We start from the raw sequence: 21,016 nt of genomic DNA, 5'->3' as shown, positions 1-21,016 counted from the left end.
AAAAGATGTAAAACATGTAAAAGATGTACAACATGCAACTTTTCCATCCTTGTCACTGCAAAGCCCTCCTTTCTCTGCATGAGAACATCACCAAGCACACACCTCTGTAAATTCTGCTGCCATCGTGGCCCTGCATCTGCTCAGGAAGGGGAAGAGGTCAATTCCTGGGGAGAGCTGCACCCAAAGGACTTAAAGATTGCACAAAAGGAAAAAATAAACCCTGTGGGAAGTCAAATTGCTAAGATGGGATATACCCATGTATCTATTCCCATAACCAAGGTTTCAGAAATGCTGATTAATCCCTGCAGCCTTAAAGCACTGGAGGTACATCTCTGTCACATTTCTGAAACCTTGGCCACAAAGTACCTTTGTAAAGATGCAAACAACAGCCTGAAAAGCACATTCAGCCCTTTGTCAGCATCACTGCAGGAAAAAAAAATAACCAACCACAAAGTGTTTGTAACAAAACACATTGATAGTCATATAGATATTTCATTTTTTCCCTTCCTGAATTTAACAAAAGCCTGGATCTACCACTCAAATTAAACACTGTGCAGTAAAGCATAAAGTCTGCATTCAACAAGTTTAATTACTGTGTAAATGAAAGAAATTATTATTCATTCATGACATTTATTTCAGTTGCAGCGCTAGCTGCCTTTATAGAAGTGGGGTTGGGGGTGCAGGGGGAGGAGGAGGCTGGGTGTATAATTACTACTATATTTCTTTGCCAAACATTAGTGAACTGAGACAAAAAGTGCTTGTTTTCCTTGGAGAGGAAGAAGCATGTGAGCTATCAATGCTGGATCTGGAGGACGCCCCCAGCCTTGACACGGTGCCAGGCTCCGCTAGGTACAGCAGCATGGGGAGCTGATAACACAGAGCTCATTGAAGGGAAAAGCCAGAGCAGGGCTGGGCTGGGTCAAAAGGCACCCAAACGATGGGAACAATCCAAGGCAGCAGCCCCTGGGCAGTAACAGAGCCACTGTGCGACATGAAAGATAAACTGGCAGCTGATGCTATCGGGGCCTGCCCAACAATGCATCTTTTCTCAGGGATTTTCACAGGGCTTCAACTTCAAACAAAGGAAAGGGGAAATAAAACCCTCTAAGCTGATTCAGATCAGGCAGTTTTGGGAGCCTGCAGAAGGCAAGGGAGAGGCTGCAGGAGGATTCCCTCCTTACACGTTACCATAAACCTGACACACTTATTCTGCCTCATCCTGCACGTTGTGCTGATCCCAGAGAAGAGCTGTTACCTGCTCTGATCCACCTGAAGTCTAAACAAATTCCAGTGACTAATCAAAACAGATCTTCCATAAATGTGCTTTCCCTAGGAGAAACAATTCCTGTACTTCCCTAGCCCTCCGACTACCAGCATTTAATCACTGCACTGCACAAGAGATTATGCTCAGGCAGAAGTGGCCTCAGTTTGCTTTAAGGAAGGAAAAGAAAAAGAAAAAAAAAAGAAAAAAGAAAATAAAATCAACACTGGGCCACACAAGTTGCATGTAAGAAATGACAGCTGATGTATTTAGATAAGAGGAATGAGCAGGGATGATCCTGGAGGTCAGCTAAGTGGGGGAATGACTGCAGTGATGCTTCACATCCACATTCAGACACTCCACTTCTGTTGTGCTAGCCAGAACATACATCCCTTTTTAAGAGGGGCTGCACAGAAGTGCCACGGCTCCCTACCACAGCCAGGGCCGTGGGGTGATCCTCTGAAAGGCCATGAAGTGTGTGCACTCAGCTGAGGGAATAAACAGGACTCATTTTCTGCATTTCAGGGGAATACATGGCAGAGTCAGCTCTGATCTCATTCCCCATTCAGAATGAGTCGCTCTCAAGTTTGTTCCCAATTCCTTGCTGAACCTAATCAAGCCAAATGGAACAAGCCATAATCCCAGCAGAATTCAATGAACTGCACCCTTTAAGAAGGCTATTAAAGCTTGTTCTCAGGGTTTAAACCAGGAGAAGATTTAAGGTGGAGATTATCCCACATCTGCCTGCCATGACCTCCCTGTGCTGGCAGCAGCACTGCCTCTGTCAGAGGGAGCAGCTGCCCAAGGCTGCATTTGAGGCACTGACAAATTCTCTCACACCCTGCACACCTCTGACATCACAGCTCGTGGTGTTACCCCCAGACTGCATCAGCATCCCCTCAAATGCTTGGATCTCTGGAAATTTCAAGCCTGGAGCTCTCAGAGGTGCTGGTTTGGTTCGAGCACTCTGCCCCTGCCGTGGGTCAGGAGCAGCCACAGCTTGATCCTCCCTCCTGATTAGACCAGGGCTTTGCAGACACAAAGCACTATCTGCTGCCAAAACCTGATTACTGCTGCACCCTAACAACCACAGTGATAACAGGGAAGGTAATTACACCCAGAAATAGGTTACACACCAAAGCCAAGTGCTTTGGCCAAGCCTGCACATCAGTATCTGCATTTACTTTTTCACTGTGGCTCAAAATAATCGCTGAATTTATGCCATTAGCAACAGAAGACCAACAGCCACGTCATCTTTGGAGTTTTCAGCATCACTGAGAGCCAAGGAACAGACAGGGACAGCATTCCACAATTTTCATCAGCACATTTCCCATGGTGAGTGACCTGGCTGGGGATGGCTGCTCCCTGTGCTGGGTGGAAACATCAGCTGTGGTGGAAACATCGCAGGGCAAGGGGAGCCCTGTGAACAGCTGTGCTCACAGCATTGATGCTGTGTTCTGGGGAGGTGAGGAGGCAAATCCACTGCCCCAGAGCTGGGGAGTGACTGCAACATGGAGCAGCAGCTGAGGGAAGAGAAGCAGCCATGTCAGCAGAGTCATTTCCAATCAGCCCCTGCAGCTCAGCCCCTCCTGGGTTCCTGTGCAGGAGCTGCAGGAGTCCAGGCAGCTCCCCAGGAAACACCTCCTTGTCACCGACATCCTTTATGGAAAATCCTTTCCTTAGGAGTTTTCCTCCTGAGAGCTGAGAGGCCTCAGGAACAAAATGTAAACAATGGTTATCTGCTGCTGTGGAATGCAACAGGTGCATCTGGGATTGGTCTCATGTGGTTGTTTCTAATTAATGGCCAATCACAGTCAGCTGGCTGGGACAGAGAGCCGAGCCACAAACCTTTGTTATCCTTCTTTCCTTTTCTATTCTTCTATTCTAGCCTTCTGATGAAATCCTTTCTTCTATCCTTTTAGTATAGTTGTAATGTAATATATATAATAAAATAATAAATCAGCCTTCTGAAACACGGAGTCAGATCCTCGTCTCTTCCCCCATCCAAGAACCCCTGTGAACACCCTCACACCTCCTGACACACTGCACACACCTGACACACCTGCGTGGCTTTGACAGCCTCAGCTCAGCCAGCCAGGAGTTTTCAACTGCCTGAAGCAAGGAACAGAAATGGGGCAAGGGATCCTTTCTGCCACCCTAACCACTGACTTATTCATCATTGCATAGTAAAATGGGCAAGAAAAATTTGTTGCACTGATAGTAACAGTGATAATTTCTTATATTCCTATTTCTTGCCTTGAGCTGCTGTGCTGAGTGATGCAGGATCCCCCCTGGCCACAGAGAGGGCACCAGCACTGCCCTGCAGAAGGGAGAGTGCTCAGTGCACATTCCAACATCCCGTGGGAAGAGGAAAGCCCTGCACTGACACAGGCAGTGGCCAGGCAGCCTGGAAAGCACACTTGGGCTGTCATTGGGTATTTCTACAGCCAGCTGAGATCCATGAAAAATTCATACGAGGCAACACCAAAAATAAAGCTAATTACTTTAGGCTTATGATAAGAGAGATCTTTTTCTACAGGCAACTTTGCAAGGTCACCTTCCTCGCTTTAGTCTCTCTCTTCCTTTTTTTCTTTTTTTTCTTTTTTTTTTTATTTTTAAACAAATGACATTGAGCTGCTTTTAAAGCTTATCTAATTCTACCTCAGGGCAAGAAGGGGTTAAGACCTTAAAAAATACATAGAGATGAATGGAAAGCCAGGCTGGCAGGGCAATGTTTTAAAAAAGGAAAGGAAGGAAAAAAAAAAGGGGAAAAAAGAGTATTTTCTTACAGTCAAAACAGAAGTGCAAGCCCAGAGTTTAAGGTCAGTTCCTCTCCTGCAGGGCTGGGAGCAGTGCTGTCAATCGGCTGCTGGTGTCCCCCATGCCAGGACACAGGGGCACAGCACCAGGGCAGCATTCACCCCCGGCAAAGGGGGATGGAGGACACAGCTTCCCACTGATCCAAAGGTCCTCTGGGAAAGATGGAGCCTCTGCTTTATTAGCACTGACATTCAGCTCTCAGAGCAGCAGGCTGCTACCTATTTAATGGAATGCTATTTTCCAGCAGGGAAATCTGTTTGTCAGGCTCAAGCCAGAGCAGAGCTGCTGGTGGGACAGGACAGCCCCAGCACAGCTCAGCTGCAGGAATGTGCTCATCTCCAAAGGGAACACAGGGCTCTGGGCTCCAGACCCTGCTCCTGATCTGCCTAAGTGTTGCTCTTGTGAGGGGAGAAATAACAACACAACAGCTTTGTGTTTCTTTTGTGAGGAGAGTCTGCCATGGGCAGGCAGGGCCCTGTGTGCCCGGGCAGAACCTCAGCCCTGCCTTCACTCTGTGCCATTTCTTTGTGCAAGTCCCTCAGGCTTTCCAACTGCTGCTCTTACATGCAAAAGGAGTATTTGACTTCATTTGAGAAACAGATTAGGTGCATGACACACTAGGGTCTTCAGGATGAGATATCGTCATTCTCCTGTTAGGAATTCCCCCTCAGCCCATGGCAGTGACCTGCTGCTGCCTGCCTGGCCCTGTCTGTGTGACCCTGGGACTGTGTCTCTGCTGTGTGTGACCACACCAGGGATGATGGAGTGAGGACAGGGGCTGGGGCACTCAGGAAAGCTCTGGGAAGGGAACATGGCATTACCTGCTGCAGTGAGGCCAGAGGGGCTGCACAAACACCCCAGATCAGATCTCCAGTCAGGCTCCCAGACATGCACACACCAGCTTGGTGTAAAATTCAATATCACACAAGGAATCCGGGCATCTGCTTCTCACTGATCCCCTAAAGCTTAACTCCTTCATCTGCCCTGGGAACTGCAAGGATCTGTCTATAAGCAAACACCCTCATGAAGCTGCTCCACAATTTTGAGTTTAGCTAAGTCCTAATCCCAACTAAGAAGATCTATAGAATTATGCAAAAATTTCCCTGTCACAAAACAGAGGCATTTCTCAGAAAAGGTTTCCATGGAATTCCCAGGCTGCTATCTTGTCTCCCAGCCTTTGCAATGCCCTGAGGCAGTGACACAAGCCCCTAGCAGTGCACTCCAGCCAGACCCCTTGGCTTTCACTGCACTGATTGTGGGAGTCAGGGTTATTGCAGGAAATTAAAGGCTATTGCTGTTTGCTTATATACACCTCAGTGAATTATTCCAAAACAGGAAAAATATCAGACAATCGAAATCATACAGGTCCAATCAGTGTCTGTGTTTAAACCCAGAGGAATTATGTGTCTCATGTAATTTCACATTAAACACTACATGCAATGTTCAAGTATTACATTACATATATAAACATGCCCACACACAGATGCTTCTAGACAAATCTTTTGAGTTTTGACTATGGTCATGATAAAAATCAGTTTGCAGCTGTGCAGGGAGCTCTCCCCAGGTCAGCACTGAGCACTGACTGTTTCACAGGGCTCCATTCTTGGACAGAAATGCCTGTGGAAACACAGGCTGCATTCTGACTTTTGAAGAGGATGAAAGAAATAATGTGACAGCAATGGATATGCTGGGCTCCAGAGGTCACACATTTCCTGGTGTATTTATACCTCTGCTCTCAGAGGTGCAAAGCCCAGGGTGTGAGCTGTGCTGAGTGCCAGGGGGAGGGCAGGATGTGCCCAGCTCTGTCCTGCTGCTCCCTGCCAGCACAGGCCCTGCCACTGGCTGTGCAACTTGGACAGCAAACCACACTGCAGCAGCCACTTCCATCCCTGAGAGATTTGTTTGTGTTTGCTCAGAGCTGTGAACAGCCTTGTCCTGCAGGGCCCTTGCAGCTGCCAAGCTCTCAGGGCAGGCCAAGTGTGGCTGCACTCAGGCTCTGGCTTTCCTGGGGTTCTCCAAGTGCTACTTTGGGTAAAAACAACATCTGCAAGTGTAAAGCTGCCAGACTCGTGGCCAAGGAACATCTGTAGGTGCTTGTTCATTCCCACAAACAAGGATCACTCAGAATATTTGAACACACACTTCCTCCCTGTGCTGGAGGCACACAGGGAGCCCATCTGTGCCCCCACAGTCACTGAGCACCCCAGCACCTCTAACAGTCCAGACCTGATCACCTTGCAGAGATGGAGAAATTAAAATTAAAAAATATTCCTTTTACACATAGAGGCAAAATTTCACCCACCTATAAGCAAGTGTGTTTAAATTAAAAACTAACCTAGAGGCTGCTGCACTGCCAAGGAAAACCAAGAACCCTCAAAGCCATTCAGGCCCTGGAGTGGGCTCATTTCTGTCCTCCTGCACCCAGGAGCACTAAGGAGATGAGATCCCCAATTCAGACATAGTGCATGCTCAAAGTTAGAGGAGAAAGGATTCCAATCTGAGTTGCCCAGAGTGAGAATGGAACGCTTACCCTGATTTTGAACCCACAAGTTCCTAAGCAGCTCTCACTATCCCTCCCCTTGTGGGTGCAGGACCCCACAGGGGTCACTCACTGCCTGGCACCCTGCAGCAATGAGCTGTTGGTGCCTCCCAGGGCAGGCAGTCCATCAAACAGCCAGAACTGAAGGTGTTTAATACTTCTCATGAACATGTAAGATATCCCCATGTGATCAGTCCACTGCCCAGGGCCAGGAGAGATGTGGTTTTAACAGAGGTGTCTTTGGAAGGACTGAGATTTTATGTAAAACCATATCCCAACCCCACACAAACCTACAAGGCGAGAAGAATGCAATATAAAATGTCTGGGGCACTATGCCAAGGCACTTTTTGGAACACTTTTCAGTATATCTAATAATTTTTAGATTTATTAGAGATTTAGATTAATACCTTTTTTTGGTCTCAGAGTAACCACTAAGTGAGGTCACAAAAGCAGCACCTCTTTCAGTGATCTCCCTCCACAGACAGTGCAAGGACCCAGATCTCTCTCTGTCATCTTCTGTCTGTGCTGAGGAGAAAAGTGGGATTTTGTGCTCCCATTTTCTCTCAGGAACACACCACAGTAATTCAAGCACTGAATGAGCCTGTTTGCTAAGACAAAACAAAAAAACCTTCAATCTGAACATTAAGCCAAGGAGGGGGATGATTTTGGCTTGTCTTCGGTTTCCCCTTTTTTACATGGATGGGGAGAAAGGAAGTCTGGGAAGCTGGTGAGGACACAGCAGGAGCAGGAAGCAGCAGCAAGGGCTCTCCTGGCACCGAGTGCTGCCTTCCCACAGGGAAGTACAAGGATGCCAGCACTGCCAGAGCTCTGACACACCATCCATCCCTGGGCACTGCCAGAGCTCTGACACACCATCCCATCCCTGGGCACTGCCAGAGCTCTGACACACCATCCCATCCTGGGCACTGCCAGGGCTGTGACACACCATCCCATCCTGGGCACTGCCAGGGCTGTGACACACCATCCCATCCCTGGGCACTGCCAGGGCTGTGACACACCATCCCATCCTGGGCACTGCCAGGGCTCTGACACACCATCCATCCATCCATCCATCCCCTGGGGAACAGCAGCTCTGAGCTCCCAGCAGGCAGTGCTGGCAGTCCCTGAGCAGTGAGGGGACACTGCCTGCACTGTGAGATGTCCCTGTCACCTCCCTCTGCAGGGTGAGGTGTCCCTGTCACCTCCCACACACCACATGGGTGCCTCTCTCTCCAAACCTGCCAGCCTGACCCCTTTCCTCTCCTCATCCCACTGCCTGTGTCCTGGCTGCTGCAAACTCAGGTTATTCCAGAGGATCCTGCACGAGGGAGCAGAGACAGCAGGTGATGAACCCCAGGGACATCGAGGTCCAGGAGCCCACAGCAGTCACAGGAGAGGCAGAGTGGAACCCAGCAGTGTCTGTGAGGAGCAGCTGATTCTGTCCAGGCAGTGCTGTTAATGTATTCTAACACCGTTCCAGCCTTAACTCTCCTGGATTGACAACAGAATTGAATTACCCTTCCAAATCTCTCTCTTTCAACTTGTCATAAGATTTTTTAATCCAACAAGAAGCACTTCCTTGGCAGAGTTGCCATTGTTACATTTTTTCCAGTTTTTCTGATTTAGGAATTTAATCTTTTTAGCCATGAATTGACTTCTCTGAACTAGCACTCAGAGGAAAAAAAAATAATTCAGCTCTTGCTTGCCATGCAAGCTGCCAAGTTCCTAGGAGCAGATGGAATGGATCCTGGGCTTTTAGAGGAGATCACTGACAATCACAGAGAGCACAACAAACACAGGCCAAGTTTCAAGAGGCTTGGACAAAGATTGATCACAACACAGAAATGACAGAACACTAAACAAGGAAATAGAAGCACTATCTGTTCATCTCCAACATCTGTGTTGTGTAGAGCACTGGAAGCTACAAATCCTGCTTGAGTAAAGCTGCAGAGTAATGCAAGCCACGTGCAGCCTGAGATGGGGACCCCCTGCCCTGCCTGACAGGCTCAGCCCCAGCACCCTGCCAGCTCCCACTGCTCTGAATTCATTCCCAAACATGAAGAGCAAAGCAGAAGCATCAGCCATAGGGAAGGGAAAGGAGACATTTAAACCATTGCTCAGACCTACAGATGATGTTTGCCTCGAAGCATAACTTTAACAAGGTGTGTTAGAGCTGCCACACAGCTGAAAGGGTGGTCAGACAGACCAGCTAGAGAGCTTTCAGAATATTTCTGTGATTATCACTGAGCTATAGGCAGCATTTGTGCACAGGCACAGCTTAATTCCCCTGCTTTAAGCTCCTCTGCCTTCTTTCCCAGTTTATATTTGGATGCTCAAGAAAGGAACCATTTAGTTACTGAACTCAAGTTTATGATACTGGCAGTGAAATTCAATCCCATCTTTTAAGCAGATTAGGACCTACACACAGACCTTTGAACCTGCTGTGTTACCGTGTTGGCTTTCACAGCTCATCCCCAAAGGAGTAAAATTACTCCATTTAATTAGACTCCAACTCTCCTCAGCTGCCCCTGAAGTTTCCAGTCACCTCATTCAGTTGTGAATGTAATTTAGGATTAAAGGTTTGTCCTGATTTTTCACTGGGGTGCTGAAGAGCTTTGCAATGCAATAATTCACCCATCTTTAAACTTTTCTGGGGACACTGCAGTGGGAATGCTGCTTGGTTGTGCCTTGTCCAATGGCTTCAGAGAAGTGCACTGGAATTCCTTCCAAAATGCTGCACAGACAACACTCCTGATAACACATGTGCCTTCACACCCATTTTATGGCTGGAGAAAATGAAGCACAAAGAAGAGGCAGTGTGAGATTCTCCTTCCCAGACCCAGAGCACTTTCAGTGAAAATTAGGAGTCCAGCAATTAGCACCACACTGTGATCATTGTGTGCCCTGCCTTTGTCTGAAGGTGACAACCACAGCCAAAGCCAAAGCTGCAGAGCCTGGTGGCTGTTGGAGAACGTGTGTTTGATGCAGCAGCCATCACACAGGACAAGGTGTTTCACAGAGAGCTGCCCCAGTGCCACCAGCACAGAGAGAGGCTGTGCTGGGCCAGATCAAAGGCTCAGCTTGCTCAGCATCCCCTTCCCAGCAGTGCCCATAAATGGGTGTCCAAAGGAAGAGAATAAAAATAGAAAAAGTACATATAATACTCCTGTCTCTCTATTTATATGCCCACATCTTTCCCCCTTGCTTCCACCACCAGTCACTCCCAGCTCACTGAGCTCCTGACAGGGTTCCTGCCTCTTCAGTGCGAATCCATTGATTTATTTTCCATTAATTTCCCCATTTTCCCACAGGTGATGTAAACTTTTAGCATCTACAATTTCCCTGACAACACCCAGTTGCACTGGCCAACAACTTCCCAAAGAACCACCTATTTCTGATCTTCTCTGGGCTCTTACCAAGTCCTTTGGCATCCCCATCCTTGTGTCCCAAGGCAGTGAACAATTCCATCCTCCTGGTGTCCTGCCCCAACTCACAAACCTCTGCCACATCTCCTTTCCTTTCCACCCAGCTGAGGGGCTGTAGCTCATTCAGTTCTTGCTCCCACAGAGGCAGTGTGACCCCTCTGAACAACCTTCAGAGCATTTCTTTCTGAGCCCTCAGTGTCTGCAAGTCCTTGGAGAGGGAATGATGAGAGCAGCACATGGCCATGGCACAGGTAAATCAGGAATTTCTGATTCCTCAGCAATGTTCCCTGCTCCATCCTGAGGACACTCCCTTATCTTTAGCTGGTACCACTATTTTGTACCACTACTGAGCCATGTGCTGATGTTTTGATGGAAATATCCATTAGAACCCCAAAATCTGTGCCTAGAAATAGAGTTAGAACCTCCCTAATTTCACTTTTGCATGGAAATCAGCTCAGAGCCCATCATTTCATCAGGGCTGCTTTAGGGAAGAGTCACCAGAATCCCTACAAGCAGCATCAGGCACCCATGCCTTGGCACAGGCTGGCTGCTGAGTGAACTTGGGCACACTGACCCCACTCAGAATCCCCTCTCACCCCATGCTCTGGCCCTGCACCCACCCCACACCATAAAAACAGGATTTTACAGGCCTGGTGCTGTTCCATACAACCAATGTCTTCAAATTTGCTAAAAGCACACGTAAATATTTCATAGAGCAGACAATGCTGCCCTCACATCTGATTGCAAACAAGATTATTTTTTCTCCCAAACAAATCCAATAACTTGATTATCTGCTCTGGTCTGCTCTTATTTTTTCTGCTGTACAATTTTCAAATATTTGCAGTTGTAAGTCTTTCAAAGCTTTAATTTGCTTAAAATGATTCACAAGCACCTTGTTAATCTTTTATCAGTTTTATTACAAACTGTAAACAAAACCCAGTTCTTAAATAATTAAAGGGCAGAACTAGCCCTCAGGCAAATGAAGTCCAGGAGGGGAGAATAAAAAATTTAAAAATCAGAGTAAGCCTGTAATTTTTTTTTCCTTCCCACCTACAGAATTGGTGAATCAAGCTTCAAAACAGAGAGGAACTCAAAAAGAACAGATTGTGTGTGACATCTCCCCAGCCAGTTTCTCTCATCTACTGTGTCCTGAATATTAATCCATCAAGTACCTCCACGTTACTGCTTACAGAGTTAAACACCCCACAGGCTCTCAGGCAGAAGCTGGGTCCTGGGCAGGGGTTTAGGAGAATTCCCGTGCATTTCTGGGTGCCCAGCAATGCCTGATCACCCCAAAGGATCCCTCTGAGAGAGCAGCCCAAGGGAAGGCAGCTGGAGCTCACTCCTGTCCCTGGGGCCAGCCCAGCCCCTCCCTGCAGGGCAGAGCTCCCTGGGCACAGCCATGGAGGGCTCACACAGCCCCTGCCCAAAGCCCCAGAGCTCCAGGGCCTGCAGCTCCTGGCACAGCGGTGAAAGCAGCTCCTGCTTGGAGAAACACCCAGAGAGGAGCACCAGGAGGAGCAGAGGGATGGAGCAGCTCTGCTGGGAGGGAAGCCTGAGAGAGCTGGGATTGCTCACCTGGACAGGAGAAGCTTCAGGGTGACCCCAGTGTGGCCTTGCAGTGCCTGAAGGAGCCACTGCAAAGATGGAGACACAATGTCCAAGGGATGGAGTGACAGGACACAGGGAATGGCTGCCCACTGCCAGAGGCAGGGATGGATGGGAGACTGGGAAGGAATTGTTCCTCACACCTGGCACAGTTCACTCCATCCCTGCCAGTGCTCAGGGGCTTGGACAGGTTTGGAGCAAGCTGGGATAGTGGAAGGTGTCCCTGCCCATGGCAGGGAATGGGATGGGTTCTAAGGAATGGGATGTTATTGTATTTGTGGGGATCCCAGACGAAGGGAGGAATGAGGAATCTGACTCCATGTTCTTGCAGGCTAATTTATTATTTTAAGACACTATATTATATTAAAGAATATTATACTAAACTACACTAAAGAATACAGGAAGGATATTTACTGAATGCTAAAAAGATAATAATGAAAACTCCTGACTCTCTCCAGAGCCCTGACACAGCTTGGCCCTGATTGGCCAAAGAGTGAAAACAACTCCCAGCAGAATCCAATGGAACAATCACCTGTGGGTAAACAATCTCCAAACACACCCCAAAGCAGCAAAACAGAGGAGAAGCAAATCAGATAATTCTTGTTTTCTTTTTTTTTTTCTGAGGCTTCTCAGCTTCCCAGGAGAAAAATTCTGGGCAAAGGGATTTTTCCAGATAATATAACAGTAACAGGGATGTGGAATGGGATGTGTTTTAAGGTCCCTTTGAGCCCAAACCAGTCTATGAAGAAATTAAGGAATGGGATGTGTTTTAGGGAATGGGATGTGTTTTGTGCAATGGGATGTGTTTTAAGGAATGGGATGTGTTTTACGGAATGGGATGTGTTTTAAGGAATGGGATATGTTTTGTGCAATGGGATGTGTTTTAGGGAATGGGATGTATTTTAAGGAATGGGATGTGTTTTGTGCAATGGGATGTGTTTTGTGCAATGGGATGTGTTTTAAGGAATGGGATGTGTTTTAGGGTCCCTTTGAGCCCACACCAGTCTATGACTTGCTCACACCACGAGGAATGTCACTGTTCAGGTGTCCTCCCCACAAGTGGCTCCATCCCACCATGAGCAGGAGCCACCAAGGCCCAGCCCAGGGGTCGTGGGCACATCCCAGAGAGGAGCTGGAGCCCTGGAGCACCGACAGCCTGGGAGGGGAAACTCCAAACAGGGATGCTGGGACTGAGGGAAGAGCCTGCTCTGAGCCCCCACAGGACAGCAGGAGCTGGGCTGGAAATGAGGGCCCCAGGCAGGAGCCCCACACAGAACACACAGGGTGATGGCAGTGCTGAGTGTGGTCACCTGCAAAAAGGGCACTGCTGCATCCACACCTTGCTACAAAACTCACCTGCAATTATTCAGGTTGAGAATTGTTATTTAATGTAATTATCACTGTTATTACAGTCTCCTGGCATCTACCAACACTTCAACCCAGCTGTGCTGCAGAATGCTGCTCACTGTGGCTGTACAAGCATCTCAGAAATTTTGATACAGAACTTCCAGCGTTCTAACATATTGAGAATTTCCTAAGGTATTCAAATGGCATTTCCTTCTAGTTACAGAAAAGACCACTTCTAATGAAGCTTTCCAAAGCAATGCAATTGGAAGAAAACCTAAGGAACTATGAAGGCAAGACTGAGTAAATTCTAATTATCTTTTGAAGGCTACACTACCATGCACACAGAAATGGAATTAAATGCATTACAGACCTAAAAACGTGTAATGGATGCATTGCTAGCCTATTACATGCAGTTCATTGTGCAGAGGTTTTTGGTTGTATGTTTTGTGCAGTGGGCTGTAAAAGTTGCTTAACAGGAGAAAATACATTTGATTAAAAATTTACATCAGAAGAATGTAACGGTTTTTTTTTTTTCCCTGTGCTATTTTATCTGCCACTGACTATTCCCATTAGTATTCAGTTCTTCTCAGTCTCACAAGACTATGCAAAGAACAAGGACTAAGGATGGAAAAGTTTGAGGTCTAGATCCCAATCCATGTTAAAGACAAAGCTGTCCAGATGCTGGCTGCAGGTAGAAAAATATGCACATATTTTGCACATAAATGCAAAAAATGCACTTATAAGTGGGAGGATCCTAAAGTGTCACTGAGATGCTTAAAGAGTTCTGCTCTGGTGACTCCCTTTGTGAGAAACATCAAGGTGGTGCTTGGACTTGCTGATGCTCAGAGTCCCACAGGGCTCCCAGCACCTGCCCTGCAGGAGCACCCTGAGTCACCCTGACACACAGCATGCAAACACTGCCCCACATCAAGGAAGAAAAAGCTCTTTACATCTCTATTATATTCCCAGGAAAGCCCAAAAACTTTGATGCCCTTGCTGATAACCATTTAGAGCACAAAGCAAACTGCAAACAGAAAGAAATCAGAAAGATTTTACAGCTTGGTTAAACACCCTTATCCAAAACCACACAGGAACCAGTCCAACCACCAGGAATTGGCAGAACTTTGGAAGATCCATTTAAGTCAAAATAAATATGGAAATACATAAATAAAGCAAAATAAGTAAGTACTTCAGTTGGATCTGCTGAGCTCCCAGCCCTCTGTGGCTGGAGACTGAACAGGGATGGAATTCCCTCCTCTGGCTCCCAGCCCTGCCTGCTCCTCTGGCCTTACCAGGCCATGGAGACACAAGCCCCTGTTTGCTGCTGGTGCTCAACCCACAAGTGAGGCTGGAAGGAGGGAAAAACCTCCTCAGAGCCCCTGGCAGCCCTCTGCCCCCTTTGCTGGGCCAAGCTCAGCAGCTGTGCAGGCTGCAGCCACCACTGGCAAGCTCCTTGTGCTCACTGAAAGGCCAGAGAAAATCAAAGTGCAATAATGGAAGGCCAAACCAGAAAGCAAGGCAGCTCTGTGTGACACACAGGTAACACAAGCAAGGCAGGCAGGGAAGAGCTGAGTCCAAGTGAGCACAGGCTCCTGAAGCACAAGGGCACTTTTGGATCAGAGATTGGGACAAAATTGTTCCCTGTGAGGGTGGGCAGGCCCTGGCACGGGGTGCCCAGAGCAGCTGGGGCTGCCCCTGGATCCCTGGCAGTGCCCAAGGCCAGCCTGGACATTGGGGCTTGGAGCAGCCTGGGATGCTCCAAGGTGTCCCTGCCCATGGCAAAGGGTGGCACTGGTTGATTTTTTTGAACACTTTTCCAAGCCAAACCATTCTATGATTTTATGATTTGTGGTAATTTGTATTTACAAGTAAATTAAATCCCTACATCTGTTTTCCTTGATTACATTTAATCTCTGTTCATGAGAATATAAAATGACAAATCTCACTCATTTCCCTAAAATGCTGTCAGTCACAGTTGCAACACAACTTTAAAAATGCAAACTTGTAGTATTCATAGGCAGGCATGGAAAAATTGAAAATTTTAGCAGCTAAAAGTGATAAAAATAGTGAACCAGGTGTCTGTGCTGAGTAATTCAGGACAACACCACTCTTTGCTGATCATCCCCATCAGATTAAGCAGTAACATCTGATTTCACACCTGCAGAAATCCTTCCAACAAGGCAATGAGGAAAAGAAGCAGCAAAGATAAATAAATAAGATCAGCACAATTATCTCCAGCAAGCACTTTTGGGGAAGAACCAGGTGGGTTCCCAAACCTCCCAGTGGTTTGAGTGCCAGTGGAGCAGGGAGCTGCTCTCCTGCTTCACTCCCTGGGCACAGCTCTGGCCCAAAAATTCACCCAGATTCAGCAATCCCTGACTCCAGCAAGGCAGGGGTACAGATTTCTGGGAGGGTTCATCACACCAGGCACAATGAATGTTCTGGTGAGCTCAGGTCACAGGGCTGATTTATCACCTCAGCTGTCAGCTCCTCAGAGCACTGCATTATGCAAACACTGAGCACATTTCAGTGTCTGTTCAGCAGATTTTGGAAAGGTGTTCCCTACCCCAGCAAGGAGAGGAAATGGTTTGGGATGGAAAACCTTCTTGTGGGGAGTGGGAGGGAGAAGAGGTTGTGCCACACAGGAGATAAATAACCAGATCTTTGTCAAACTACTGCTAAAAGGGACAAGACAAATAACGAGCAGAGTCAGGGATGGAAAAAAACCCTGAATTCTCTAAAAATACAGCCAACTCATGAATTTCCAGCTGCAGAGCAGCCCTTTCAAGTTGCAACTCTCAGGGCTTGTCAAGAAAGATGCTTCCTGCCTGGATCCCCCCAGAGCAGCAGGCTCTAATGGAAGTCACATTTGATGTGCTCTGTGCTGCTCAGCACAGAGTGGCTGAATTACTGGGTGCAGACCTCATCATACTCTTAAAAAGTAATTTGGAACCAGGGCTTTGATTTAGATGGGCTTTATCCTTTACTTTCAAAGTACAAGTGGTAATAATGCAGTCTGTGAGTTTAACATTTGAAACAGGGGTTCCATTTACCTCTTTGTACTTACTGGAGGAAAATGACTGTAATTGAAATCTTTCTGCTGGAAATGAAGCCCTTCGAACATTCAAAGTGGTTGCTTGTCCTTCAGGCTTTTTATTTTAGCTGTCAAAACTGTAAACTGCCTTTCAGAGTAGTGAGAGTCTTACAAGAGAGGATGAAATGAATGTACCCTGGATCTAGGTAGTGGGTGTTTTAATCTAATTTTCTAGCTAGAAATACAGCACTTCTCTCCCTTGGGCACTGCTGGGAACAGGAAAATTAAGCTTTGCCTCAGTTCAGCAATATCTATCAATGAACCTCAAACAAGGGACAGGCCTTTTCAAGGACAAAGCAAAACCTTTCAAGTCCTCCATTTTCATCCATAAGCTCCCCTCAGATCCAGGCAGCAACACGTGAGGCCAGACTGCCCACTCACACTGCCTCCCTCCACACATCTCCCACACTTTCTAGAATTTCACAGATTTTTTCCAAGAGCTTGCCTTTTCTCTTTCCCCCTTCAGATTAAACTGATTTTCTGGTGTCAGCAATATTATTCACATGAAGCCTTTGAATCTTAATTCCAGTGTAAATGCACTCAGACTGAATATGGGTATTATGTCCAAGTGGCTTGTGGCCAAATGACCTTATATTAAATCTTTGAAAGGGCAAACATGAAAACTTTGGGGTTTATCCTGTGGGCTTCCTTTCAGTCTGTATTACAGAATGTTAGCAATTAACTTGATAATAAACTCAAGATGATGTTGTGGAGATTTCTGCTTTGGTTAGTTTTATTATCTGGTTATTTTAATCACAACTAAAAATGTGCTGCTGGGAAAAGGTTTTATCCTGCTTGTCTAAACAACTTAAAAAACTGTTTGGATGACTTGAGCAAACTAACACACCAAAGGACATCAGCTTAAGCAATGTCTTTCTCTGCTGTTTCCAGTTCTAACATGTCTTTGGGTGACCATTTTTCAGGCTTTGTGTTGCAGCCACAAATGCATGGCCAGTTCCTACCTGCACAGACCAGGCACTGGGCAAGCAGGCAGATGACATGAATGAACTGATGAGGAGATGTCACGGTTGCAGGTGGATGTGAAGAGTTTGGAAGCTCCCCAGAAGGCCTGTGAGGGCTCAGGCCCTGAGGCTCAGGCCAGTCCCATCAGCACAGCTCAGTCCAGGTCTCTCTGTAGATAACCCAGCTGGGATGAGCAGCATTCAAACACAACCAATGGGACAGTTGATGGCAGGAAAGCACAAAATGAAACAGGCTGGCAATCTATATGTGCAATATAAAAGCTTTCTGCAGTTACCTCTGACTCTATATAAATATATATGCTTGATCAAAGTGGGGTCTTCAGACATCAACATCTTCTGAAGTAAACCAAAAGGAGAAAAAAATATTTGTGATGGCCAGAGGCAAGGATGTCAACTTCAGCAAAGCCAGCCAGCCAGTAAAAATGTCAATGAACTTCTTTACAAGAGAATGAAGAGGGAGCAGTGCAATGTCAGCACACACAGGAAGAGCAGCTCCAGTTGTGATGAACTGAGATCCTGCACTGACAGGAGGGCACAGACCCAACCTCTCCCTAACCTAAAATGACCTCCCTTAAACAGGGATTATATAACACTTCCACATGAGGAGAGCAAACTTCCATTAATGTGGTTTTCACAGGCTGCTGCCAGCAGAGACATCAGTGTCCTTCCTGCTCAGGCAGGTGCCCCCACAGGGCCGTGCCCTCACGGTGCCCTGGGACACACTGACCCGCCTGCAAACAAAGCCAGCACACAAAAAGGGAATCAAACCAGCTCAGGTGCAGCTGGGATCAGCTCCCCATGTGCTGGGAGGGCACCACTGGCTCCTCAGCAGCCACACTTGTGCCAGCCAAGAGGAGAAAGTGCATCTCCAAGGGAGATTTTAAATCCTTTTAGACAAACTGCTGAAAAAAGCTGGTTTGAGAATTTCAAAGGTTCTTCAGCTTAGCTCACATAAACCCAATTTCTAAGACCATGACAACACAGAGGAGTTGCAAAAGAATTTGACCTAATTTTTTAAACCAGTGTGGTTACACTATTGCAGAAATACTTGTTTCATGGAGCGTGTACCCAGAGTGTCCAGCCAGAGAACTGCATCAGTTTAATAAATTCAGCATCAATTCACACCTAGGCCACACTAGCACAGCTTTCACAGCCGGACTGGGAGCTGAATCAGAACAAGCCAAGCCCCAACTGCAACAAGAACATTGACACAAAATCCTGCATTCAGCAAAGGGGTACAGCCCTCCCTCATAGCCAAACCCAAAACTTCTCAGGAGCCTTTCATTAGGAAACCCCCACTTCAACACAAAGGGTTAATAATCCCTTATCACACATGAAATCCAGTAGAAGACCAGGCATGCATTTCAATTTTTGCCTTCCTGTTCATTACGGTTTGGGGCTTTTCCCCCCCAACAGATGAACAGACTTGTCACCTTCCCTGGTGGATCAGAAGAAAGTCTTGTAAGGCACAAGTAACTGTAAGGAGACAGATTAAATGGGTTTCCTGGATTTCATCCATGTTCAAATTTCCCAGGTTGTAGATCTCAAAAATATCTGACTCTGACAAAACTGGTGTGACAGGTTATGTAACACTGCACAGAATCACCCGGTGACAGCAGAGCAGGAACATTATCTGCTCTGCTCAGGGACTCCAGGGCTTTCTGGATCAACTGCAAGGGGTGTCAAAAAAAAAAAAAAAATAGAAAGGAACTGAATCACAAAATGTAGAGAAAAAAGAAATCCCCATGTGTTTTAAATAGCCAACCTCACCCACTGGTACATAACTGGTGATTCCTTAGATTATTTCCAGGAATTTCCATATGCTATATATGCTGAGGTGGTTTGTTTAATTATAGATGTTTATAGGTCTGATATAAAGAACATAGAATTATTGCAGAGAAACATCAAGAAGATAATAAGTGCCTAATACAGTGGATTTTTCAGCCTTTTTAAGATTGCCCAAAACAAACAAAATGGAACAGTTACATCTGAGACTGTTAAATATGCTATTTGCAGCCTGGGATAAATGACAGGACAATCTTGTTAAATGAACTATATATGCTTTTTGTTCAGTGAAATATATATGCTTTCACCAGTGCAGTATCACTTGAGGCACAAAGAGAAGAAATAAATCAATGTGGGACTATTTGCCAGAACAGAAAATTTCAGACTAATGCATGGGTTTTCCCTCTGCTCTAAAAAGGGCAAGTTGCTAACTGCTCAAGGATGTTTAGGGAACAGACAGCAAGGCTGCTCAGTATTTTCATAAAAAAGTTGTCTTGCTCTTTTCCCTAACTTGCTGGATTAAGGAAAGAGCAAAGCTACATCCACATTCTGCCTGCACCTCAGCACTACTGGAAATCGGATCAGCCTCTGCCCTGGGGCAGGAAACCCTCCAGGAGATCTCTAGTGAACATGCACCACGGTTAAGCACATCCCTGCACAATCGTGGTCCATCCTCCCTCCCCATCCCTGCTCCTCTGCTCCCCCAGGCATCTGGGTACCAAGGCACGGAAGAGATAAAGTGGAAGCTGAGTGCAAGAGGAAAATCCCACAGAAAACACTGTTCTGTGCAGTGGGAAATACAGCAAACTCCACAGTAAACCCCACACCAAAGAGTCTTCAATACATCTGGCTACTTTTTGGTCAATAAAACTTTCTTCCGGTAATAATCACGGACAATTAAATACTTAGCTACTAGAGGAGAAGAAACAACTGATCCCCCTGCAGAAGCAGGTCACAACTCATAATGGGCTCCACAGAACAAGAAATATTCCTCCCTTTCAAGCTCCACATGAGGAAAACAAACACATCTCTACTATCTCTGTTTTTTTTTTCCCTGACACGGCCCTGGAGGAATCAGATCCGAGCTTTCCTCCTCCACCTGCACCGCGCTGAAGTTGCTGCCACATCTGCAGCCCGTGCCCGGCGCTGCTCCGAGCACAGCCTTGGCTGTGGAGCCAAAGGAAAACCAAATCCTGGTGACAATTCCAGGGAAATACCCTTATCTGTGGAGTCACAGGAAAACCAAATCCCGGTGACACTTCCATGGGAAACACCCCTATCTGTGGAATGATAGGAAAACCAAATCCCAGTAACACTTCCAGGGAAACAGCCACAGGAAACCCAAATCCCAGTGACACTTCCAGGGACACAACCTTATCTGTGGAGTCACAGGAAAACCGAATCCCGGTGACACTTCCAGGGGAGGGGGGCAGCTGAGCCCCAGCAGTGCCCGGGGAAGGGCTGCAGCACAGGCTGCTCTTACCTTCTCGGCATGCTTGAACTTGACGTAGAACCAACTGGACTTGATCATTGTCTCCCCTCTTGCCCTCGGTCAGAGCCACCAAAGCGACCCGAGCCTGTCCCGCCGAGGAGCCGGGGCTCTCTGAGGGGAGCGCAGCGATCAGGCGAGGGACCGAGGGGCCGAGGGGCCGGGCGGGAAAGGCGCTGTGCCCTGCGGCTCGGCGTGTCCGTCCTTCCACCCGTGTCCGTCCTTCCACCCGTGTCTGTCCTTCCACCCGTGTCCGTACTTCCAGCCCGTGTCCGTGTCCCCGCTGTCTCTCGCTCGCTGCCGAGCGCTCGGCGCCGCTGCCAGCCCTCACGCAGCTCCGCTCCTCACGGGGACTTCACCGCCCTCATCACAAATGGCACATGTCAGTAAAGCCAGGAGGCTGGCTCCGGCGCTGGCAGCCGCCCAGGACCGTGACCTCCCCCAGCGGGATGAATAATGAATTCCAGCACTTCCCTCCAGACACAGATTAACACCTGGCTAAACATTATTCTGACAATGAGCTCGTCCGCGGCGAGAGCCCCGCGTTAACCCCTCGCTCGCCCAGCAGGCAGGGCGGGGATGCTCTGGAGGCTGTCCCGCCGTGCCCTCCCCCCATCGAAAGCAAGATTACAGGACTATATATAGTTTAGAAACAATAAAGCCTC

The 21,016-nt window shown here is 47.4% G+C and overlaps 1 protein-coding gene across 7 annotated transcripts in view; it reads right to left on the bottom strand.

The window, feature by feature from the left end:
- AUTS2 (activator of transcription and developmental regulator AUTS2) overlaps nt 1-21,016 on the bottom strand; it is a 798,387-nt gene that overhangs the window by 510,204 nt on the left and 267,167 nt on the right. The window contains exon 1 of one of the 7 annotated variants that reach the window (XM_074556760.1): nt 20,346-20,868. The exons of the other annotated variants lie outside the window; for them this stretch is intronic. Coding sequence (XP_074412861.1) covers nt 20,346-20,393 — 48 coding nt within the window. The 5' untranslated portion in view covers nt 20,394-20,868. Of the gene's footprint in view, nt 1-20,345; nt 20,869-21,016 lie in introns of those variants that run through there. 7 annotated transcript variants of the gene reach the window in all.

The sequence above is a fragment of the Zonotrichia albicollis genome, chromosome 22 (assembly GCF_047830755.1).
Source record: "Zonotrichia albicollis isolate bZonAlb1 chromosome 22, bZonAlb1.hap1, whole genome shotgun sequence".
Classification (NCBI taxonomy): Eukaryota; Metazoa; Chordata; class Aves; order Passeriformes; family Passerellidae; genus Zonotrichia; species Zonotrichia albicollis.
This window is presented reverse-complemented; position numbering and strand designations above follow the sequence as displayed.